This window comes from Trichomonas vaginalis, chromosome I (assembly GCF_026262505.1).
Source record: "Trichomonas vaginalis G3 chromosome I, whole genome shotgun sequence".
Classification (NCBI taxonomy): Eukaryota; Parabasalia; order Trichomonadida; family Trichomonadidae; genus Trichomonas; species Trichomonas vaginalis.
Window position 1 is genome coordinate 25,950,589 of NC_067203.1, and position 25,169 is coordinate 25,975,757.

General features: G+C 31.0%; 9 protein-coding genes and 2 pseudogenes across 11 annotated transcripts, besides 7 other annotated features; 6 read left to right on the plus strand and 5 right to left on the minus strand.

Moving 5' to 3' along the window:
* Nucleotides 1–56: 56 nt before the first annotated feature.
* Nucleotides 57–148: a mobile genetic element.
* A 447-nt stretch (nucleotides 149–595) lies between these two features.
* Nucleotides 596–1,511: a mobile genetic element.
* Nucleotides 1,512–1,876: 365 nt separating this feature from the next.
* On the minus strand, nucleotides 1,877–2,479 carry TVAGG3_1051170 (uncharacterized protein; the record flags this gene model as incomplete). The annotated part of the gene is made up of 1 exon (XM_051255746.1): nucleotides 1,877–2,479. One exon carries the CDS (start codon nucleotides 2,477–2,479, stop codon nucleotides 1,877–1,879), a length of 603 nt encoding a protein of 200 aa, XP_051081320.1.
* Nucleotides 2,480–5,084: 2,605 nt separating this feature from the next.
* TVAGG3_1051180 (uncharacterized protein) lies at nucleotides 5,085–5,336 on the minus strand (the record flags this gene model as incomplete). Its single annotated transcript, XM_051255747.1, has 1 exon — nucleotides 5,085–5,336. The coding sequence occupies one exon, from the start codon at nucleotides 5,334–5,336 to the stop codon at nucleotides 5,085–5,087; it is 252 nt and encodes an 83-aa protein (XP_051081321.1).
* A 624-nt stretch (nucleotides 5,337–5,960) lies between these two features.
* Nucleotides 5,961–7,481: a mobile genetic element.
* Nucleotides 7,482–7,517: 36 nt separating this feature from the next.
* TVAGG3_1051200 (uncharacterized protein) lies at nucleotides 7,518–7,967 on the plus strand (the record flags this gene model as incomplete). Its single annotated transcript, XM_051255748.1, has 1 exon — nucleotides 7,518–7,967. The coding sequence occupies one exon, from the start codon at nucleotides 7,518–7,520 to the stop codon at nucleotides 7,965–7,967; it is 450 nt and encodes a 149-aa protein (XP_051081322.1).
* A 581-nt stretch (nucleotides 7,968–8,548) lies between these two features.
* Nucleotides 8,549–8,785, plus strand: TVAGG3_1051210 (uncharacterized protein; the record flags this gene model as incomplete). The annotated part of the gene is made up of 1 exon (XM_001315953.1): nucleotides 8,549–8,785. One exon carries the CDS (start codon nucleotides 8,549–8,551, stop codon nucleotides 8,783–8,785), a length of 237 nt encoding a protein of 78 aa, XP_001315988.1.
* A 164-nt stretch (nucleotides 8,786–8,949) lies between these two features.
* Nucleotides 8,950–9,384, minus strand: TVAGG3_1051220 (uncharacterized protein; the record flags this gene model as incomplete). Its single annotated transcript, XM_001315954.1, has 1 exon — nucleotides 8,950–9,384. The coding sequence occupies one exon, from the start codon at nucleotides 9,382–9,384 to the stop codon at nucleotides 8,950–8,952; it is 435 nt and encodes a 144-aa protein (XP_001315989.1).
* A 242-nt stretch (nucleotides 9,385–9,626) lies between these two features.
* Nucleotides 9,627–10,496: a mobile genetic element.
* Nucleotides 10,101–10,307, minus strand: TVAGG3_1051240 (uncharacterized protein; the record flags this gene model as incomplete). Its single annotated transcript, XM_051255749.1, has 1 exon — nucleotides 10,101–10,307. The coding sequence occupies one exon, from the start codon at nucleotides 10,305–10,307 to the stop codon at nucleotides 10,101–10,103; it is 207 nt and encodes a 68-aa protein (XP_051081323.1).
* Nucleotides 10,497–14,523: 4,027 nt separating the features above from the next.
* Nucleotides 14,524–14,728: a mobile genetic element.
* A 338-nt stretch (nucleotides 14,729–15,066) lies between these two features.
* Nucleotides 15,067–19,075: a mobile genetic element.
* TVAGG3_1051270 (ribonuclease H-like family) lies at nucleotides 16,190–18,325 on the minus strand (the record flags this gene model as incomplete). Its single annotated transcript, XM_001315955.2, has 1 exon — nucleotides 16,190–18,325. The coding sequence occupies one exon, from the start codon at nucleotides 18,323–18,325 to the stop codon at nucleotides 16,190–16,192; it is 2,136 nt and encodes a 711-aa protein (XP_001315990.2).
* Nucleotides 19,076–21,146: 2,071 nt separating the features above from the next.
* On the plus strand, nucleotides 21,147–21,383 carry TVAGG3_1051280 (uncharacterized protein; the record flags this gene model as incomplete). Its single annotated transcript, XM_001315956.1, has 1 exon — nucleotides 21,147–21,383. One exon carries the CDS (start codon nucleotides 21,147–21,149, stop codon nucleotides 21,381–21,383), a length of 237 nt encoding a protein of 78 aa, XP_001315991.1.
* A 1,373-nt stretch (nucleotides 21,384–22,756) lies between these two features.
* Nucleotides 22,757–25,169: part of a mobile genetic element that runs on past the window's edge.
* Nucleotides 23,356–24,182, plus strand: TVAGG3_1051300 (annotated as a pseudogene). The gene has a single exon. A coding segment is annotated over exon 1 (827 nt).
* TVAGG3_1051310 lies at nucleotides 24,223–24,508 on the plus strand (annotated as a pseudogene). Its single transcript has one exon. A coding segment is annotated over exon 1 (286 nt).
* Nucleotides 24,589–25,122, plus strand: TVAGG3_1051320 (uncharacterized protein; the record flags this gene model as incomplete). Its single annotated transcript, XM_051255750.1, has 1 exon — nucleotides 24,589–25,122. One exon carries the CDS (start codon nucleotides 24,589–24,591, stop codon nucleotides 25,120–25,122), a length of 534 nt encoding a protein of 177 aa, XP_051081324.1.

Here is a 25,169-nt window from a genome sequence, read left to right on the forward strand (position 1 = left end):
GATTAAATTGTAGACGAGGATAAAAGTTTAGATAAATTAAATAATTTAGTGTGGAATCAGACAAATTTCGGGTTGTTTGGGAAGGAATTGTTGGCTATGATGTACTGATTCATGATCAGTACATCATAGCCAACAATTCCTTATACAACCCAAATCTATACAATCATACTCTTATTCATACATCATATTTTAAAAACTTTTTTGCAATATGATGTTATTGCAACAAATTTTTTTCTTTTCTACTTCCAATTAGCACCTTAAAAACATTAGACACAATCACTGGCTCATATGCTCCTATTCTGAATCTAACACTATGCAAATTTATACAATTTCTCACAAATCTTACATTCATTTTAATTTCAACGACCATTATTACCACAAAGAATCTTACCTCCCTACAAAATCTAACTATCTATCAATTTAAAAAATGTTACAAAATATTAAATGAATTTTTTTCTATACGTAATTTAAAGTTCTTAAACTCTCAGCATCAGAATATCCTTACATAGCTTAGCTATATATCGTATTACTTTATGAATAAAAAAATTATTTAAATTATAATAAAATGTTTATTCGTATTTTTACTTTATTTTTGTTACGAGGCTGTATTTCGAACTCAGGATTTGGTTTAAGTCCTTTGTCCATTTAGGACCTGGTCCCAAATTGATTTTGGAGTAGGTTTTCCACCGAAAATCTTTAAGAGCTGTATGAACCATACTGTGTTGTATTCTTCTATTGCGTGAGGTAAAAATTCTCTTATTTCGATAAAATCTGGGCGAGCCGAAAAGATTGTTTTGCCAAAAACGTTCTATTTTACCATTTAACTGTGGTGTGTAAGGTTCTGTCCGATGGTGTTTGAATGCCATTTACTTGAAGAACGTTTTTGAAGTCCTTTCCTGTAAATTCGCATCCATTATCTGTCAAAAGTTCGTATGGAATAATTTTGATAGAGTCGATAGCATTTTGTAAAGCTTTTGAAGTTGATTTCATTGTTTTATCGGGAAGAATTTCGTAATAAATACAAAAACGAGATCTGTCATCGATAAAGGCAATTAAATGATAAGTATGCTTGTACCATTTGTCTCTTCTTTGAAGCTTTTTAAATCAGTATGCCATTGCTGATTTACGTATTAATACTGATTTGGATGTTCATCAATTTTTCTGGATCTCGCCGGAAATTTGAAAAGATTCTCTTTTCGTATAATTTAAGCATATCGTGAAATGAAACTGTGTCATCATGTATGTACTCTCTAAAATTTTTTATAACCTAGATTGTACTTAGCTTTTATTTCGTGAATGGTTGGTAACAAATCTGTTCTAAGAGGAGTTTCTGGTCTTCCGAGCTTTTTTGGATTTAAACCAAGTTCTTGCCATTTTAATAATAATTTTTTTCTACCTATGTGCAAATCTTTTGCAACTTGGTCTGCTGTCTTTTTGCCAATAGAATATTCAAGATATGCCGTAATATAAATCTGATTTTCATTTGGCAGATCCACTTCTTGTCTTTCCATTTTTTTGAATCAATTTATACAAATAAACTTATAAAACACAAAATTATTATTTTATAATATAATTCTTAGATAATACATCCGACATGTAAAGTGTCAAAAATGAAGTGGACCGAATTTTCATGCATTACATTGACAAAGCATATACGATGAAATCATGACAAAGCATTTACGATGAAGTCTTGACAAAACATATACGAAGAAGTCTTGACAAAGCATATACGAAGAAGTTTTGACAAAACATTTACGATGAAGTTTTGACAAAGCATATACGAAGAAGTTTTGACAAAGCATATACGATGAAGTTTTGACAAAACATTTACGAAGAAATCATGACAAAGCATTTACGTTCATGTTTAACATAGAGTTTACGTTTTAGTTTCGATGAAGTCTTTACGTTCATGTTTAACATAGAGTTTACGTTTAGTTTCGATGAAGTCTTTACGTTCATGTTTGACATAGAGTTTGCGTTTAGTTTCGATGAAGTCTTTACGTTCATGTTTAACATAGAGTTTACGTTTAGTTTCGATGAAGTCTTTACGTTCATGTTTGACATAGAGTTTGCGTTCATGTTTAACATAGAGTTTACGTTCATGTTTGACATAGAGTTTACGTTTAGTTTCGATGAAGTCTTTACGTTCATGTTTGACATAGAGTTTACGTTTAGTTTCGATGAAGTCTTTACGTTCATGTTTGACATAGAGTTTACGTTTAGTTTCGATGAAATCTTTACGTTCATGTTTAACATAGAGTTTTACGTTTAGTTTCGATGAAGTCTTTACGTTCATGTTTACATAAGTATTTTTTTGACAAGTGTTACGTTCAGTTTTGACATAGAGTTTACGTTTAGTTTTGATGAAGTCTTTACGTTCATGTTTAACATAGAGTTTACGTTCATGTTTAACATAAAGTTTACGTTTAGTTTCGATGAAGTCTTTACGTTCATGTTTAACATAAGAGTTTACGTTCATGTTTGACATAGAGTTTACGTTCATGTTTAACATAGAGTTTACGTTCATGTTTAACATAGTTTACGTTCATGTTTGACATAGAGTTTACGTTTAGTTTCGATGAAATCATGACAAAACATATACGATCAAATCTTGACAAAGCATATACGATGAAGTCTTGACAAAACATATACGAAGAAGTTTGACAAAACATTTACGATGAAATCATGACAAAGCATATACGATGAAATCATGACAAAACATTTACGATGAAGTCATGACAAAGCATATACTATGAAGTTTTGACAAAGCATATACGAAGAAGTTTTGACAAAACATTTACGAAGAAGTTTTGACAAAAACATATACGAAGAAGTCTTGACAAAACATATACGATGAAGTTTTGACAAAGCATATACGAAGAAGTTTTGACAAAGCATATACGAAGAAGTTTTGACAAAGCATATACGATGAAATCATGACAAAGCATATATACGATGAAGTCTTGACAAAACATATACAAGAAGTTTTGACAAAACATATACGATGAAGTTTTGACAAAGCATATACGAAGAAGTTTTGACAAAACATTTACGATGAAGTTTTGACAAAACATATACGAAGAAGTTTTGACAAAAATTTACGATGAAGTCATGACAAAGCATTTACGATAAAATTTATTTCCTGGACTGTTGTCTAAATGTCATGTTGTCAGTAATTTTAAGAGAAGTTAATTAACCTGGTGACATGGTGACGTGGTGACACCTAAAAACCATCTACCCTAAAATATATTTTTTGTAAATTCATGAGGTAGAAAAGAGGTTAGATATCGGGTTAGATCTAACCATCTACCCTAAACATTATTTTTGGGTCATTTACACTCATTACGATGAAATCATGACAAAGCATTTACGTTCATGTTTAACATAGAGTTTACGTTTAGTTTCGATGAAGTCTTTACGTTCATGTTTGAACATAGAGTTTACGTTTAGTTTCGATGAAGTCTTTACGTTCATGTTTGACATAGAGTTTACGTTTAGTTTCGATGAAGTCTTTACGTTCATGTTTGACATAGATTTGCGTTCATGTTTAACATAGAGTTTACGTTCATGTTTGACATAGAGTTTACGTTTAGTTTTGATGAAGTCTTTACGTTCATGTTTGACATAGAGTTTACGTTTATGTTTGACAAAGTGTTTACGATGAAGTATTGACAAAGTGTTTACGTTTATGTTGGTTAGTTCAGGTTTAAACATAGAGTTTACGTTTATGTTTGACAAGGTGTTTTACGATGAAGTCATGACAAAACATTTACGATGAAGTTTTGACAAAGTGTTTACGCTCATTACGAAGAAGTCATGACAAAGCATTTACGATGAAGTCATGACAAAAACACTTACGATGAAGTTCGACACATTCGTTTATGTTGGTTAGTTCATGTTTAACATAGAGTTTACGATGAAGTATTGACAAAGTGTTACGATGAAATCTTGACAAAGTGTTTACGTTTATGTTGCGTTTTATTTTATATAGTTACGTTTGACAAAGCATTACGAAGAAGTCATGACAAAACATTTTCGATGAAGTATTGACAAAGAGTTTACGCTCATTACGATGAAATTCTTGACAAAACATTTTCGATGAAGTATTGACAAAGAGTTTACGTTTATGTTTGACAAAGTCTTTACGATGAAGTATTGACAAAGTGTTTACGTTTATGTTGGTTAGTTCATGTTTAACAAAGTGTTTACGTTTATGTTGGTTAGTTCATGTTTAACAAAGTGTTTACATTTATGTTTGACAAGGTGTTTACGATGAAATCTTGACAAAACATTTACGATGAATCATGACAAAACACTTACGATGAAGTCATGACGAAGCATTTACGATGAAATCTTGACGAAGTGTTTTACGCTCATTTTGACACGTTCATTAGTGTTTGAAGCAAGTGGAAGAATGTCGACAGTTAGAAAGTTGACAAGATAATACCAAAACATGAGACCCTCGCGAGTCGAAACCCCGACCTTCACACCATATCTTCATTGTACCATACCACTGAGCTAGGGGCTGTCGACATTTAGAAAGTTGCTCGGTTCTATATGAAGTTAGTGTCTATGTTATACAGTAATGTTTGTCCTAAAGTGTTGGCGTTAGTGTTGAAAAATAATGTTTGTCCTACATGAAGCTGTACAAGCGTTTGAATTTGTTTATGAATAAAATTACACTCTTGTTTTCTGTATCTATCATACAAACATAAGCAGCACCTGTTTTTGTAAAGTTTATATGAAGTTTTCGATAGTTAAGACCTGTATAATAATAGAATGCGTCTCATTCTCAACATAGTAGTAGAACTCAAACGAATGCTTACCATAATCTGTTATTTCAACAGCTTCGTCAGATATTTCATCAACGAACTCATAAACTATATCGCCATACTTGCTTTTATTTCTATTGTTTTCAGATCTAGAACACCAACGAAGGTTTGAGATTCTGTTGTCCGTTCTATCATGATTTATATGGTCTATTTCTTTCAAATTGTTTGGATTTTCAATCCACTGTTCTGCAATAATTCTATGCTTTAAATGCATTTTGTTGTTTAAACTAAGCACAATATAACCATAATTATTTAAGCATTCACTCTAATATGTTTGTCTTTCTTTCGACGAATAGTAAAAGGATATGTCGTACAAATCTCATAATCTTCATGATTTCTCAATGTTTCCCATTGAGTTTGTTCCCCACTAACGTTCTCATTGACGTCCTCAATATCTTCTTCCTCACTGAACTCGTCAATATTTTCACTAGCTCCTTCTGTAATGTTTTCATCGGCATTGTCATTGACTTCTTCTGTAATGTTAGATGTTGTTGTTTCGCTCATGTTCTTTCACTAATGTTAAAAAGTTATGTTGTACGAATTTTGAACAGAATTTAGAGCAGTTTATGAAACAATGAAGTATTTTTACGCTATTGAAAGGAACTATGAGAGTGAAGTACATGACAGCAATGACAAAAGGAACTAATATCAAACCTAATGAAATCGCTCACGAGGACATAGAGCTTAACAAGTATTTTGTGGAGTATCTTATAAGTGAAGAGTATGTAAGACCTTACTTCATGTTTGACAGCATGAATGAAGGATGTTATTTCATGGTTAAAGAATATAAGCAATGTTTTCGGTAAGTACGTCATAGATGACAAAGGTCTTGTTGTATTTTATGAGACAGCAATACGAACACAGGAACTAATGGATATTATGCACTCAACAGCAAAGAAAGGATTTAGTACTATTGGCATGAATGAACATTGCAGGAATGACATATACAACCTATGCTCACGAAAGCCTTACACAAAAGCAATACAAATGATAGAACATAAGTGTCTAAGGTCAGCAAATGAAATCATTACTGTCAGTGGTTATGAAAGAACTGTTAGCAAAGATGAGTGGAAACAGCTATTCATATTAAGGAAGGACGTTGCTGAACTAGTTAAACCTGTTGCACGAACATTGTTTCAGATAAGACCAGCAATGACTAAGAACCCTTTGACCTTAGTCAATGAGACCATAGAGGTTGAAGATAATGACATGAAAGAACTAGGAATGAATGAGAGAAGTTGTGAAGGATGTTTGAGTCAAAACACATGGTTCTTCAGAGCTGTTAAGAAACTTAGTAAAGAACGACAGAAATATTTTATAGAGAAGTATTGCAAAGGATGTGTAAATGAATTGCTTGAAATAGAACTTAGAGACACTTTCACACTAAAGGACTTGAGGAGAAATAAGTACATGAGTGAAGAAGGTATTGACATAGCTAGTGTTATAAATGACTTAAGAAGATGTGTTGTCGTTATTGACGGAGCACGTATGACATATCTAGTGAAAGATTATGATGGAATACGAGACACAACAACACTTGTGTCAGTAGATAGCAAGGAATTCAATAAGCTCATGAAGAGTGTTTATGTAGGACGTATTGAAGAGAAGGATGTGAACACACTGATGATTTATGAAGCGGGTCAGAACAAGAACTATCTTATGAAGTCAGGCATGAGATTCTTTGATGAAAGAGATGACATTTACAGCTATTTCAGAGGATATGAGTATGAGGTACTGAATGAAATAGATGAATGCATTATTGAAGGATATTTGAAACATGTTCACGATGTCATATGTAATGAGAATGAAGAGCTTTATGAGTATGTTTTGAACTGGTTCGCCTACATCGTTCAAAATCCTTGTGGAAAGACTGGAACGGTACTTTTGTTAACAGGAAAGCAAGGAACTGGTAAGAATGTATTTAGTAATGTTCTATGCGAGCTCATTAGCAAGTACGCCAACAATAATATAACATCAATAGAGAATGTTGTTGGTAGATTCAATGCTGCTATTGAGAACATGAAGCTCATCGTATGCAATGAACTAAGCTCATGCGATACGTCTAAGGTCATGAACCACGACGCACTAAAGTCAATAGTAACAGAGACTCAGTTGGACTTAAATCAGAAGTGTCAGCCAGTAAGAAAGATAGAGAATGTTTGTAATATCATCATGATATCTAACAACTTCAACTCAGTAAAGATTGACAAAGACGACAGAAGATTTGTTGTCATTGACGTAAGCAGCAGATACAAAGGAAATTACGAATATTTCTCAAATCTCATTGAAAGCTTTAATGAACAGTTTTATTCAAACTTACTGACGTACTTCATGAAGAAAGATTTAAGTGAATTTGATGTAAGGAAGATACCATTCACCAGGGCTAAACAAGAACTCATCGAAATGAACAAAACACATTACCAAATGTTTTACGAGGATTTCTATGAAAAGTTTGTATCCGGATGGAATTGTACAGAGTGCTACAGAAGATATAAAGAATTTGCGAAGGAGAATGAATTCTTTGCATGTAGTTCAAATGTATTTGGTGGCAAGATGAGAGAATTTGTGAAGAGAAGTAGAAAGCGAGACGGTTCTGCAAGAAGTTATATTTACGAAGCAAGTATGATATTAGAAGGTCGTGGAAAGAAAGAAACAGTGAATTATGAGGAAGTGCTTGAAAAATTCATGGAGTACATAGGAAGCAATATAACATACAACAAAGACATATACAGTGAGTTTAAGTACTACTGTGAACAGCATGAGATTGAAGTAATGAGTAAAGGAGACTTTGAAACGCTTATGAAAGACAGTAAGGAGGTCGTTCATGAGAACGGTGTTGAAATAGTTCATGAGAACAGTGAGGAGGTCATACATGAATGCAATGATGAAATAGTTCACGATGTCGTTCGTGAAGAAGCCATTGCAACAAAGAATGATATAAAGGATTTCATAGAACTTAACAAGGAGGAGTTTAAAGAAGGCTATGAAGTGAAAAGATGTGAAGAAGATTTCTTGGCGTATTTGAAGAAAAAGAGACTAAAGCCAATAGCTCAAAATAAGTTTCAATCGATGTTTGAAAAGAAACGTTTGAGCTATGGTGGTGTAAGAAGCACATATTACTTTGTTAAGAAGTGAGGACATTTATTTTTGTCGTTAGTGTTGGAGTTTGTGTTTGTTGTTAGCGTTTGTCATTTGTGCTGAAGTTAGTACTTGATGTTAGTGTTGGAGTTTGTGTTTGTTGTTAGTGAGAGAATAAATTAAATCATGAACTTTGCCATGGTCTCTGTCCCTAGTAGTTTTCATTATCTCACAGAGTTAATGAAAGTCATACTTTCAATCAGATGAAGCATGCAGATGAACATAATGAAAATTAGTGAGTTTGCCACGAGTTATGAATAAAATATTGGCATATTAGATGAGATAGCTGATGAAACAGATGAAGATAAATTAAATCTTGGACTTTGCCACACTCTGTCCCTAGTTCCTCAAAATCCTTGACAACGTTGCTTAGAAATTTTGGTTCAAAACCTCATCTGATTTTAATCTGTTATGCTACCTGTTAAGTTTCGCAAGATTATAAATGTCATGGAGTTATATAAAAAGGAGGGACAGCTAGGGACACTGGAAGTACTTGTAAGGCTATCTGTTAAGATTGCATGAAATACTAAAAAGTCATGAAATCCATTATCGCTGTGCTAGCTTCACCTTAGAGTAAAATGACGACTAAAGTCACTGAAGCAATGAAACAAAAGTTCTTGGTAGAATACATTAAATCAGGAACTATTCCAGAAGGTTTTTACATTCATACTATGAAAGATGGTAGAGTTCAGTTTAGAAAGATAAAGCAACCATTAGATAAAGAAGGAATTTTGAGAAAGATTAAACTTCATGAGGACAGCATTGCTGAACTTAAGAAGAAGCTAGAAGAGTTGGAGAAAGGAAGAGAGTTATAAAGTAATGAATTCAAGAGGGTAGAAATGAGGTTAGAAATCGGGTTAGATATACCCTTCTACCCTAAATTTATTTTTGTGCTATGTTTTCATACGTGTGAGGGTGGTGATATCATTTATTTTTAAGTTTATTTTTTTATAAATGACAGAACAAAAATAAAGCATTTCTACTCAACAGGAATGAGACCCTTACTGACTATGTATTCGTTTAATGCTTGATGAAAACAATGGTACATATTATCGTATGGGTATACACAACGTCTGTTTCCATCGTCGTCGTATATGTAGAGCTCAAATCCAGTCCAACCTTCTTTTGTACAATATGTAGCTTTATTTAAGTATGCATTTATGTAGATAAGGCAATTTTCTTCATCGCTCCAGAAATAATTTTTGTTCTTTGTTGAAATAGTTTTCGTTCCTCTGCGACCATAAGGAATGTATGCAATGAACTTTGCGTCATAAGGGATTGTAATATATTCAGGGTTTCTTTCATCGTCAATGGGTCTGTCTTTGTTAAAATGCATGTTTCTCAGTTTTACTTGAGTTTTGAATAGTTCACGGAAACGTTCTGGGAAAGAGTCATAGTAAATGTAGTCGGACATGTCTTTGTAATGAAATAAAAAATTAAAAAAAATAAAAATAAGGTTATTTTTTATTTAGTGAGGACGGTAGTGAATTCGTTAGTGAAGTCGTTAGTGGTTGGTGGTTTTGTAAATATTTAAGGTTAAGTTTGTGTTGCCGTTTGTGTTGTAAATATACGTTACCGGTTTCGTAAAGTGTCAAAACCGCTAAGTGGTGTACGGAGGCGCGCAGTGCCACAGTACACGACTTAGGGATACTAACTACTTCATTAACTAAAATCATTTCGCAGAATCCTTGTTCGATTTTGTTTATGATTGAAAAAATTGTTGAGAAATAATTGTAAGATTGAATTCTATCCCCTTTTGTGGTTCCTTTAAGTTTATTTACTATATTATGGAACATCGTATAAGTTGCATTGGGAATATTCAATTCTTTTGCAAAAATTTCTTTGCATTGAGGAACATTATCAGAATTTGCTAATTCATAGACTTTTTTCCTGCTTGCAACTTAAGAATTTTTGGTATATTGTTACTCGGCTTGCATTGCTTTGCTCTATGCTCGTGTTTAATTACTGGAATGAAGAAAAGTTGACCATTTTCATGAGTCTTTACAAGCTCCATGCAAAATTGGCAGTTAGGACAACGAAACTTTTTTCCTTGCTCAAAATTTAATGGATAAAAAGAATTATATGAATCTTTTGCAATAAATATAGCAGCTTCTGTAGGATCTGTAAATTTTAATTTGCTATATCTTTCCTTGAGAATTGGAATTGGGGATTTTCAGGTATTTCCATTCTATATTTCAATTTTTTACGGGAATTCAATTCATTTTGAATTAAATCCAGCATATCAGCTCCATCTCCTTTTTCTTCATCAACAATAGCTTGGATGGATACTGATATAGTTTGATTCTCTTCCACTATTGTCGGTTCGCTTTCCGACATGAGATAAAATTGAAGGTTTAACGTACTTTTGATACTCTGAGTTAAAAAAAGATTTCTTAACATAATTTGATTTATTGGTCCTTAAAAAATTCTGATTCAAAATTGAATTGAATCGAACGAGTTTTCCTTTTGAGTCATTTCAAATATTCATGAGAAAGAAAAAAATTCTAGCAATTTCAAATATTTTTGATTTGATTGAATTCAAAAGTGTCACAAATATTCAATGAGAAGAGAAAAGAGATCGAATATGTTGTTTCTGAGCGAATAGTCAAGCAATATTTCGTTAAGTACAAAGATCAGCATCCGGAAAAAAATAAATGGGTATATCAAAATGAGATTCCGCAAGAAATATTTGAAAAATATCTAGAAACGAAGAAAACAGAAAATATTGATGAAATGTTACGCTGTACTCGAATTGTTCATGTTGTTGATCAAGATAAAAAAGAATTTTATCTTGAATTTTCAAAAAAAAATCAAATTCATCACATATTAAACAAGAATCTAGATGAAGAACATCAAAAGGCTTATATAGATTATCTTGAAAGTTTACTCAAACTTGAAATAAAAAATAAAAATTAAATTAAGGGTTGACCGACCTAAATTGAGAGGACGTAATCCTCCCGATTTTTTCATTTTCAGCCTTGGTAAAATACCCTCGAAAACTCAAAAAAATTGACTTGTGTCCATTTAAAAGGGTTCGTCGAGAGGTGTTAAATTATTGATTTTCAGGATCGTAACTCATAATTTTTTACAATCATATTAAAATTATGCGAGAAAACAAGCAAAAATATTCGTTATTTTAGTATCAAATACTACAAATCCTAGATTGCAATATATTTTAGCACGTAAAATTCCAAAATTTACCGTAATTGAATAAAATTTACAATAAACCAGATTTCAATATCTGAATAATTCAGCTTGAATTACTATTCTATAAAATCTGTTACACATGGATATATGGTGTTAGGAATCAATATTTTGATTATAAGATTAATACAAAAAAACTTTGGGATATTATTCTCATTTTGCAAAACACTTCAATTTGGAACGGAATAAATATATATTCAGCAATAATTAATTCTTTTTGCCGTTTGTAATTCTAGCAACATTCCAAAATGGAGGAGTTTTTTAAAAATAAAGAAATTTTTTATAGAAAAAAATCAAAACAAAAAAACTTATTTTCAAACTATCTTTTTCAAACCTTTAATCATCAAAAACACAATTGTTAATATTCATTCTTTCTATTGTGCTATTCGAATAGTACGATTTATACTTTTTTTGCTAATTTATTAAATACGTCGAATCCGCGGAGGAGCGCTGTTGCAAAATGATCTATGATGTGTAGTGGTGTTTTGATAAAAAGAGGTCGGTCAACGTTTTTGTGTTTTTTCAACCTCATTATTTTTCTGATTTATCTGTTGCATTATATCAAGGGTACAATAATGCATGATATGTCACTGTTTTTATCTAAAAATTCCATAGTATTTCTGTAAAAAATTTATCCATAAAATTTTTTCCAATCGAAAGAAAAATCGAAAAAATTTGAAATTTTTATAGAACAATATTGTGACCGAAAATTCATTCTCGTTGCATACATCTCATTAAGGTAAAACATTATCTGAAACAACCATGTTTTAAAAAATTATAGATAACGAGATATTTGATACTTAATATCAATAAATTTTGAATGCCCTCTCAAAAATTGAATGGACGTCGGTCAACCCTTAAATTAACCCTCGTTAGGATATCGTTGCAAATAAAGATCTGTTTCTCAGAAAGATCCTGATTTTCTGATAAATATTCTGTTGTAACTTCTACAAGGTTTAAGATATGAAAAACATTTTTGAATATTTCATCGCTATCAAATCTGCGGAAACATCTGGAATATAATTTCAAATATTTGTGAAGATTTGAATTCTCAATTGCATAATTAATTAAAAATTCATGTGAATTTAAAAAATCGGTAGATGAAATTTGCATGGGTATAAGAGGAAGTACACAATAATACCCCTGAACTACATACTCTGTAAATGAATAGTGAGGAGAAAGACTTCGCAGAATTTCAAGTGTTTTTATGAATTCTAAAGCCATCTCAGATGTTATATCGACTGCTTTATAAAATAAAACTATAAATTTGAGAAGATAAACAAAATCTTCGTTATTTATAATTGAATTCACGTCATTAAAAAAGTTGAAATAATTTGATATTAGTATATCCGAACATGGAAGAGCAGTTGCATATCCTGGGTAATATTTTAATAATTTTGTAAAGAAATTTGCAATTGCATAAGTTGAATATTGATTTTCGTACTCAATAATACTAGAAAAAATTTCTTTCTTGAGTAAAACTGCGTTTTGGAAGAATTCAACGTCAAGAATATTGTTTTTAATCAAAGCAATAAATGTATCGATGATATAGAGAGAATTGTCACTGCTGCTTATGAAACGTAATATCTCATCATATTGATCGGAAAATGTTGATAAATAAAGGTATTGTATGTTATCTAAAGCTTTAAAATGAATTAATTTTAATGAAAAAATGAAAAAAATCTGGTTAATATAATGCGATAAATATTCGAATAAATTTTCCAGTAGTATCAAATCTATTTGAAAGATATTCGAAGAAGTGATATTTTGAATTGTGAATTTTAATATTGTTTCATTTTGTGTAGATTGCTCGATAATGAAATGTATCAAAAGATTCATTGAATATGAGTCAATGGAAAAGCTTAAATCCTTAGGGATATCCAAAATAAATCTTAATAAAGAAGATTCGTCTTGAAAATTAGCTTCCGAAAGTTCTATTTCAGTCGGAGCTGGAAGATTCCGATCATTTATGAATCTCGAAACGACAGAAAATTTGTATTGTTTATATTTCATTATTCGAAATGATAAACTTCAAAATCTAAAATTTATTTTTTTACAATATATTTCATCCTATTGTCAAGGCTAAATTTTTCACCGGAAGTGTATCAAAAATTGATAAGATTTACGGTGATCTAATTATGACAATTCAATGCATCTCGTGATATAAGAATAAACACAACTGATAATAACTAATAATTGAGTCAAATAACTAAATTATGTGTTATATTTTACACATATTTCTTCAATTTTGTAATAAATGGATGTTTAACACTAATTTTTTAAGGACTTCGACTTTAGCATCACATAAATATGTTATTTTCTATATTAAAACGTAATTTTGGTGGTCTTAGAATAGAAAAATATGCAATATTCGTGGAGATAATGAGGGTTCTTAAACATGTTCTTAAAAATAAATAAAATAATACAAATCTTTATTCAATCTTTTGATATTGTTGGTCCTCTCTTTGTGAAAATACTTAACTTCAAAGAGTATTATGTTTTACCTAGTGAGGACCTTAAGTTTGCAAAAACATAATAAAAGTAAAATAAAAAAGATCGGATTTATCACAAAACTTTGAGTATTATAGGATTTAATATATTTTCTTAGTAGATTATATGATTTAGTTTCTTAAAATCTAAAGTATTTCTTGAGGAAAATATAAATTGAAATTCAAAAAGTAAAAAAATGTAAACAAATCAAATTTTAAATGGACCAAATTTTGATTTTTCATTCGTTTTCTCATTATCGAAAAAAATTTGGAAAGCTAAGAAGTCAATAACAAGTTATATAATACAACAAAACCCACATCGGATATGTTTTCATCAAATAGTCTCCTAGATTTATTATGAAATTAAAATATCATGATATTTTAAGGGCTTTTGATTTCAATATTAGAATTATTCAGTTATGTCGTGCTAATATCAATTGCTTTATACAATTAATCGTTTACAAGCTGCAAAAATCGAACAATAATTTGACTTTGTAAAAAAAGTGCGTCATTTTTATTCGTTATACTTACAAAATGTAAACATTACGAGAAACATTTACATTTGTAAATGTAACAAGTAAATACATCAGATTTAAATTGTAAATGTAGTTTATCTCTCTCATCTCCTTTTTAAAAGGTATTACATACATACGAACGCATGGGTCACTCAATAATTAGCGTGATAATAATTGAGGATAGACTGTAATCGTAATTTTATTTTTGGACTTATATTTCGACATTTTGAAGTCGCTTGAAAGTCTTGCAAATGATTAAATTTGGAAAATTTGACCTAAGTCTGCATTATTTTGATGACTTAAACAATTCTATAAATATGTTTTCCTAAAAATTTAAAAAGATATAATTTCAATTTCCCTAAATTTATGTAATTCATATATCACCAAAATATTTGGACTGCATTTCGTTTGTCTGCACCTAATTAAAGTCTAAATACCAATTAATTTTGGAGTTGCATTGCTTTTAATGTAAAAATGCACGTTTAGAAAAAGACGATAACAATTAAATTACAAAATCGATAACGACGACGATTAAATTACAAAATCGATAGCCTCTCATCCTCTAAAGGCATTCTGTTCGATAAATCTGATACAACTAGGTAATTGGACCTTTTTCAGCCGATAACAATAATTAAAACATCCTTGGCTAATATTTGTTAAGTCACCAGAAATTTTAACTTCTTCTAGGTTGTAACAATAATAAAAAGCATAGCTTCCAATTGAACTGCATTCAAGAATAGTAATATTAACTAATGTATAATTGGAATAATATTCTTCTTCTTGAATATTTCCTCGAATTACCACTTCATTCATTATCCAGAAAAATTGAATGATGAAATTCTGGGGTTGAAATTTCTAAATCAATACTAAATCCAATTGTTATATGTATAGGGCTGTACAAGATTTAAAAAAACATTGCCGGGTTACCGTAGAGGCCTAAAAAAATCGCGCCTCGGCGGCAAGCCGCCTCGGCATTAAGAATGCGCATCTAAATTTTTATATGTCCTTCTTTCTTTTATTTTTCCCTTCCCTTTCTTTTCTTTTTCTTTTTTTCCTCCTCTTGCTCTCATTTACCTTTTTTTCCTTTTCTCATCATTTTTCAAAATTTAAAATTTTTATCAAAAATCTTGCCTATAAAAGCAGACTATGGAACCTTTTAATGCCTCTTAATCAATATTATACAGCATAAAGCATATTAAATGAAAGTAATTACGTATAAATTTATTTTATTATCTTATTTATTAATTCTTTAGCATGTATTGTTTAATATTAACTTTTCTGTACATTAAATATGATATCTCCAAAGTATGAATGCCTTGTAACGAAACGAAAACTTAATTTTATGTTGAATATTTGTCACAAACATTAGATTATTAAAATATATGTTGGATATCCCTTAGTATGAGACTTCATGACTCTTGTTGTCTAACATGAACTTTGGATTGCAAGCTCTGTGGTTAACGAACATAAATTAATTGTAAAGTTTTCAAAAATTTTCATTGTTTCTATCAGCATCTATTTTTCCTTTAAAATAATATATTTGTATGAATACAATATTTAGTAATTTTTTTATTTCCCATAATTTCATTCAAAATTTCAGAAAAAATTAATTTCTATTCAATATTATTTCAGCTTCAAAACACTTCATTCTTATAGATGTTGATTCACTAAAGTGTGATTCTATTTATATGAGGTAGGGGCATGAGGCTCGGCAAGTCTTATTGCTTTTTACCTCAATTTAGGTATTAAATAATTATAATGATTCATAGTGGCCGCTGCTGACTGGCCATCAGCACTCCCCTGGCCAAGATTAATATAATTATTTAATACTTATCCAGTTTTACATCAATAACAACAAAGCTAATCAATCATCATTCAGAAATGCGGGAAATTACTACTAATATTAAAGATTGATAGACATTAGGCTGGCCACCTTCTGTCTAATATCTTTACGAATAAAAATAATACTTTTTAAAACAAATTATTTAATAAATTTTATTAAAAAACAAAATCAAATATCAAATTGATCATCATTCAACTTGATGAAGAAGCGGCATGCTACATATTCTTCTTTGCATGATTCGTTCATTGAATTTCTTGTCTTTCGCAATTCAGATATTACACGTTCTACATCTGCTTCACTGCACGAAAGTGACATCATCCTTTTTCCAATTGGTCTTATTGCTTTTAGTTGCTTTATGCCATTCATGTACCAAAACTTGCCATCATTTTGAGCAAGATGATGACCATTTATAAGATGGGAATCATCTTGCTCTATGAAGAAATCGTAAGCATCACTCAATTCCTTGGCTCTATCGTCTTTATTGATCGTTGGATCAACTGTTGATTCGGCAATTGCTCTTTGTCTGAGGATTGTTATCATGAATGTGTATAGATCTTTTATCTCTTCATCTACAACATCCCAGACCAAGGAATTCCTCGAACCATCGGCATTTGTTTCGGCTGCATGATCGTCGTTAAGCATTTGTTCCTCTTCTGCTTGCTGGATCTCTTCATCATGCTCGGCTACCTCGTCAACACGTTCTGTTCGTTCTTCTTCAAGGATTTCGCCGAGTTTCTCAAATGTGATCTCGCGATTGATGATCCTCAGGGAAGGAATCGTTGGGACTTGCACATCTTTCAACTGCATTATAGGTGGATAGCTTGTCTTTCCTCCAAAACCCTTCTTGTCTCTGATGATCTTCCTTGCTAACGGTGTAAAGCCGAAAGCAAACCGAAGCAAATCAATTCTACCATATTCTTTCATATCATTTTTGAATATTGTAGTGATTGATCGGAGAATCTCTTCACCATCTGGCGTTAATCTTCCTGCCATTTCATCCAACATCCCTTGGCACTGTTGTATCATCAGGAATGCATAAGCACCCATGGACTTGTTGGATTCCAGCCATAATTGAAGTTGCTTTAATGGCTTGAATATCATTAAAGCATCTTTAAAGAGTGGAGGAATTCCATCACGTGTCCATTGTAACTGTTCACGTGTAGCTCTGGAAAGGGATAGTGGAAGATCTCCACTTCTTAAAGCAGTATTAATTGTTTCCAGATTATCAAAGATGAAAAACAGAGTATCATATATGTAGAGCCAGCGAGTTTCCGGGATTGATGGAACCCTGATCTTGTATCTCGCTCTCATATCGTGATTCTTAAAGATAATGATAATCTGGTGAACTCTATTCATCAGTTCATTCAACAATGGACATTGCTTACGTGCGTGGACAATAGCATTGTTCAAGACGTGGTTAAGGCAACGAATGTACACGGTTTGTAAGCCAGGGAAAAGGGCTCCTTCTGGCCTCCAGTGGCAGAGTCCTTTAACCTGGGCTGGCAAACCATCTCCGACTACTCCAGCTACGTGGTTTTTATTAACCTTAAGAGAATCAAACCACGTATGGTAGTCCTCGTATGTCCAATTAGTCGAAATTGTTGTGTCGAAGAATTGGTGGCGATCTGTTTTGCCTGGATTGCACACACAAGAGAATAGACCATGACGGCTGCCGTGTGTTCCGCAGTCCAGGGAAATTGAGAAGATGCGGAATTCCTCGCAGAACTTTAGGCCCCGAGAGGAGTCTGTTTTGCCTAAAGTAATCAATGCCTCTCTGACACCGCGCCGTGTGAACTCAATGTCTGGGATTGTAAAGTTGATGCCCTGTTCGCGATTGACTTTATTTTTAAGCCATTTGGCGAAGCTCTCTAGGAAGCTTTTAAATGCTGGCTTCATTGTGGCATAAAGGCTTATATCTAGGCTCGCAATAAGCCTGGCAATGATCTCTTCTAACGAAGGATCATTACCAGAGCCAACTGCTTGCTGAGTATTCTCAACTTGGTGCTCAGCAGGAACGTAGTTGGGCATTGGGAGTAAAAATTTGCACTTATGATCTTTAAAATCATTTTTCCTGCTTTTTTTAATGCATCGCACGAACTGCCCTTGAACTAATGTTTCACTACATTCGGCACAGTATGTAAAGAGCCTTCCTTTGTCTGATTGATTAGGCTCATTCTCATAATAGCCGATCGTAGTGAAACATTTTTTTCCACACTTTGTTTCCAATGTTTCAGGAGTTGGTGGATATTTCGTCTTCTTAAATGGAATCCACTCATCATATACATGAGGATCCCATGCAGTCATAATAAAAATAAAGCTTTTTGAATATATTCAATTTTTAAATGATATTTTCACGGGTTAAATATAAAATAAAGAATAAGATGTAAATTATTAAAATATTTAATTTTAAATTTTGAACCCGTGATAAATATTTTTTTGCATTGTTATTAATAATGAAAAATAAAGCTTATTTCAATGAAAATTGTTCTGCAAATTTATTTCACTTTTGACCTCACTTTTTCCGTAATTCAATTTTTTACTTTTAATATTTTAGATCTTCATAATATCATTTGAAAAATTAACCATATAAAAAAATCAAGTTATCAATTCACTTTTTCCGTAATTCAAAAATCAAAAATATAAATAATATATCTTTTTATCAAATATTATTATTATATTCTATGAAAAATGAGGTCCGGAAATTTTGCGGATTCCAGTAACTCAATTTTACCGAAAAAAGTGCAGTAAACTATTCAAAATACGGAAAAATTGGTGTAAACTAATGATTTTACGGTAAAATCACGGAAAGTCCCGGAAGAATATATGTGCCTATATGAAATTATACAAAAATGAATCAAACGCATTTTAAAAGATTGTTCTTGTATTATAAATGCTATTCGCAGATTTATTAGTTGAAGAAAATTACCAAATTTTTGCCGATTTACAAAAAATGATTTACAAAGCATATTTTTATAAGGCTTAAAAAATCTTTAAAATATGACCGGTGACGGAAATCCATGGTAACCAACCGCGGTTCCCGTTTGGAATGCCATATATATGTACTATTATTTAACTGCAAATTTAAAAAATCTGTCAGCTATAAAAATAAACCGTTTTAAAATTTATTATAAATTAATGAACTATGTTCATAATTGTACATATGTTTCACAATATGAAAAGTTACTTTTTCAATAAAATGTTATTTCTCCAAAGATCTATCGTTATTCTAAGATGGCGACTACCAATGTTTATTCCGATTATCAATCTGGTATTCAAAAGTGAATACCTTATTGAACGTTTCAATGAAATGTCAAGATTTATTGAATGGTATTCTCAATTTAAATTGATAGGCACCCCCGATCCTTCTCAGTCATAGTTTGCTTTATGGAAATTGACTCCAAAGTTTGTATATATCATTGTTCAATGATTTATTCATAATTTTATTGGAATCTTATCGTTTTTAAAATTCATTTTTCTTTTTGTTTCTGATATATCGTAAACGAAATTTACCGATTTCTCGCTTCATAGAAATGATTGTACAAGATTCTATCAGACAATTTCGATTTTCGATTATCAATAAGAGTGCCTTTAAAAGCGAAATCATGAAATATGGCTCATATGTACCAGACATTGAATTCGACAGTAATCAGGTAAAAATATAAAAAATAACTATAAAATATTTAATTATTGGGCAATAGTAACCACCAACAATAGCCTGCATGGGATTATCATTACAATTGTCTTTCCTAATCTTCAGAAAAGACAACATCAATAGTTTTAGTTTTGAAACACTCAATATTGTTTTTCTGAAACAAGATATCTCAACTTTATTTAGATATCTATGAATTCTCTTTATCATGTTTTCCATTCTGAATAAAATCTCTTGGATTAATAATCTTCAATTCCACACCCGATTGTTCGACTGTTTTCGTTGGCACCAAAAAACTAACACCTAGCATGCCTTGTTTAATATTATGCCCTTTTTTGGGAGCAAAATTTGGCAAATTCGAAAGTGATACTCTAATGATTCACAATTGTCCCAAAATGCTATATTCAAAGGATGTAAATACTTTTTGGAGTTTGATGAGAAGTAATAGCATATTCAGGATTAGTAGTAGTATATGATGGGTTTAGTGACTTTTATTGTAAACGTAAGAATTCATACAATATCGAACGATTTTGTATCATTATTTTAACATTAATTTTAAAATAATTTATTTATTTATTCTTACATAAATGACCCAACAAGTAAAACCAGATAAAATAGATTATCGAATTTTAGAGGATGGTGTTCCTGTTTATATTCAAAGATTTAAAGGGAAGCAATATTATAGAATTGTTAATCCTGAATACATAAAACATTTATTTAAAAAGGAAGATTGTGAATTATTAAACGTTAATGAATATGAAACCAATAAATCAAAATTGAAATATAAATATATTAGAAGTGATGAAAGATGCAAAGATAAAGATAAAGTTTATACAGTTTCATATAATGAATGGAAAACCAATAAGATAAGAAAACATTTAGGAGATTATGGGAAATGTTCTGAATTCTTCAAATCTAGTATGTATGAGAGAGTAAAAGAAATTAGAAATAATTATTTTCATGAATAAAAAATATAAAAATTTTTTAAAAAATAAACTTTAAAAAGAATTTGATGAGTTCAACATAGAACTTTAAGAAACTAATGATTATTTGAATTTATGAAATCAATTATTTGATTCATTCTTTCTTCAATCTCTTCTATTCTTTTTGTTAAATCATCAATTTTCATTAATGATGTGATTCTTGATTGAGGAATAGATTTCAAACTAACCTCTCCTTTTATTTTTGAAATTTTGAATCCATCAACTTTAAACATTTTATTCAATTTACATGTTGTCAATTCTTCAAATAATTTTTTATTGTTAGCATAATAGTCATTAAATTCTTCAACAGATGAAAAATTTTTTATTTCAGTAATTGGTTTAACAACGTTTATTTTTTGTTGAATATTTTCACTTTCATTTATTTCTTCCTCCTCTGTTCCATTTATTTTTAAAATTGGTTTCATTTATCATTAAATAAAAATTAGAATATAAGTGATGAAATATATTTTTAATTTTAATGAAATAATCAGAAATGGCTGCAGGATTCTTCAAAAAATTATGGGATGGAATTAAGAAAGCTGCGGGTTGGGTTCATCAAAAGATTATTAAACTCATTGCAAACTTTTTGGCACCAGTAGCGAAAACGGCAGGAACTATCATAGGTGGAGTATTAGGTGCTAAAGCAGGTAATCCGGCGATGGGAGCACAAGCAGGTAACGCAGTTGGTGGAATTGCTGAAGGAATACTTAATAAAATAGGAGGTAAATAGTGGAAAAATAAATAAATATTATTTTTATCTTAGTATCGGTTGTAGTCTTTGATAAACTTTTTCTCCTTTATTTAATATTTCTCTTATTGGGGCAGCTTTTGTGTGTATTGATTCAGCAACGTCACTAATTGCTTCTTTATTCTTAAATATCCAATTTGCTCCTTTCTTCATTGTTTCCCAAACTTTACTCGCTCCTCTTTTTACTTTATCCCATAATTTTTTAAAGAATCCTGCAGCCATAGTTGATTATTTCATTAAAATTAAAAATTCATTTTCATATTTTAATTTTGATTTTTTATTTAATAATAAATGACGACTAACTATTTGGTGCCAAACACTAAACCGATTAATGGAAATGTGTTTCATTCATTCGAAAAGATAAATGAAATATTTGCAAAGAATGACGGTAGAAGATATTATAGAGAACTTGAAAGTTCATGCTATGACTCTGATACTCCATATTTTGATGATAAACAAACTCATTTAAGAATTACAAATCCAGCTCATGATGTGAACCAATTAGGTGACACATATATTAAACGCAAAGTTAAAGCAACTCTAGTTTCAAATAAAGCTTTCACATGTGATGCCGCTTTTAAATGTATGCGTTTATTCGTTGGTTACAAATCATCAAATCAAAACTTTAAACAATTAGAAGTAGAAACCGAAAGAGGTGATGCTGGTTATCTTCAGATGGATTGCGCCCGTGAATCTTTCGCATTTGCAACATATAAACCAAAATCAGAAAGGAAAGTTAAAAAGTTTGTTCATTCGTTATATAATAATGTTCAAAAATATGATAACTCAGTATGTGGAAAATATATTGACCCTTCAGAAGTTTTCAAGAAAGCAAATGAAGAAGTTGATATCACTTTTGATATGATTATTCCGGTAAATGATTTGTTAGCATTTCAGGCGTTCGATGATTATCCTAAATCATTTGGTGATATCATTCTTAAATATTATGTTTTCAGGGATACTTTAGTATTTTGTCAGGTTGACCCGTTAAGAGTTGCTGATTTACAAAATTACGTTTATGAAAAGATAACTGATGAAAATTATGAAAAGATTATGAATCATGTTTATAAATATGATCGCAAATTCCAACAAATCGGACTTCCTGCCAAATTAATTACAAGCTTAGCCGCTACATCTGCTGACGCAACAGTTGATGACGTTATTATTTCATGCACAAAGATGGAAGTTTTAGAGGATAAATGCATTACACCAGGATATGGTTTAATTGAAGAATCAGTTAAAGCAATACCACGTTTATTAGTAAGGAAGATCCATTCATGATTCCAGCTCAACATATTGACGTTCGTTCACTAAATGGAGGTTGCATCACTCCTGAAGGTATTAGCTCAGATTTCTCATACGCTCTTCATAATGTTACAGATGTTGTGTTAACATTTCCAAAGAATGCAATGCAAAGAACGGTTTTAGAAAATCCAATGCTTCGAGGTCTTCAGGTCACTATAGATTCCAGAAACTTCCCCGATCAAGCGATGACCACAGTGGGTGACATATTCTTTACACGTATGCTTCAAGCTTCTGATTTAGATGGAGTGAATGAATGCACGGAAGAATACGAGGACTCATTAACTAGACCACTGAATGCAGATGATGGCACGCCATCAGCTAGAACATGGAAAGACCAAACTTCATTCTTATGCACTATTCCAGTTCAACGTAATGGAGCGGGTATATTCTTTGATGGATTAGAAACTTTCAACTCACAAGTTACAGTACAAGTGAAAGCTTATCCAATCATTCAGGGTGAAAATGACACTTACTGTTCAAAGGTGACAAATCCTCCTCAGGTTTGGTTTACTAGGACTACATATTGGACATGGACACCGGATGAAGGTTTGAAATATCATCAACAGGTACACCACCGCAGTATAGAAGTTCATATGATGAAATATTGATGAATAGAAATGTTTAAAATTATAAATTTATTTTTGATTAAATGGATTTAAATTCATCCACCCCTTATGAAGAATTAGCAGGAGTATATAATACATACGTAGATGATATGATTAATGAAGCATTGAGTGATAATAGAAATGCTCTATCTAAGGAAAAATTAATGAAAATTCCATATTCTGAATGTTACTTAAATTCAATCACTGCAGCAATTGGTAAACAAAATAAAGGTAAAACATTAACGATATTAAAACAAATTATCATTATTGCTAACACTTCCCCCATTCACATGTGTTAATTTATATCAACCGTTCAGGTTCACCTTCAGATGATACATTTGAATCTTTAAAGCATTTAATCAAAATTCCAATTATTTATTTATCACAAGAAGAAGCAGAAGATTATTTAAAAAACTTTTTAATGTATAAAGAATTATATAATACAATCAAGAAGCAAGGATTAGAGGATAAAATTATTGATAAACAACGGGATGAATTATTTGAAACACTTTCTATTTCAAATTTTGATAAAGAATTTTTGCATTCACTCATTTTTCTAGATGATGCCGTGAAATCAAAACTAATAACTAATGAGAAATCATATTTTAATCAATTATTAACTCAATGTCGACATATTCAATGTTCATTCTTTATGGCTGTTCAATACTTTAAAGCATTAAGCACAAACATTAAATCAAACCTATCAACACTTTTCATTTTCAGTGGTTTTAGTCGTCAACAGTTGAACGTTATGCTTTATCAAGTGAATTTACCAATGAGCATTAATGAACTTTACACACAATATCAACAATTAGGAGAACATGGAAAAATAATAGTTGATTTAAATAAAGGAAGTGTTAAATTTGATTAACTTTTTATAATTAATTTTTATTTTTTATTTATAATTAAACATGACAGAAATAGCAAATCTTCTACAGGTTCCATTAAAACAAGGGACAAACAAAAAGGGTGCATATAATAGAACTATGAAAGTTCCTGATGGAATGAAAGAATTAGTCCACATTGTTGCCGGTCTTCAAAAAGATGTTAAACAAATGAGAAACGTTTTAACATTACCAGAAGCTCAAGCATATGCCAAACGTCATGGACCAAATTGGGAAGCACATGAAGCAGACATTACAGGACCAAATGGAAAACCTGATGGTATAAATGAAGTTTTCGTTACTGATGGTCAAGGTAATATTAAAGTCATAAATGGTTATAAATTAAGTATAAGTGATTATCCTAAACGTAAAGCATATAATGAACGTTATCCTATGCAATTTGATGAAAATGGAAAAGCTGTTAAACAATACATTGGAGAAGGTGAAAATGGTCCAATTAATTCATACCGTTATAATCCATATTCTTATTTCAATGAAGAATTAAATGCTATTGAAGAGGGACCGGATGGATTACCACGATATGTTAATCAGTTTGATGGTCAATATGCAAATATTAGACCCGAAATTCCAGCTAAGAAATTCTTTAAAGTTGCTTTATTCGATCCAGTGTTCAATGAACAGAAAGAAGCAATGAAAGCAGAATTTAAACCAATTCAAGTGGCAAGAATTTCTTCATCTTCACTTTCAGAAGCGTTCAAGGAATTGATAAAGAAACCACTTTATTCTCAACAAGGTTATAACTTTGATTTAATTAAAGAAAGTGATAGACGTAAATTAGAAAAATCAGATGGTTTTAAGAATGCATGTAATGAAATGATTAAAGATATTGTAAATGATAAAATAAGACTGGGAGAAACTCAAATCATTATCAATAACATAATTGGTGCAGTTACAAAGAAAGTATAAACAAACAAGGATGAACCTTGGGATATTACCGTAACAACTAAATAAAA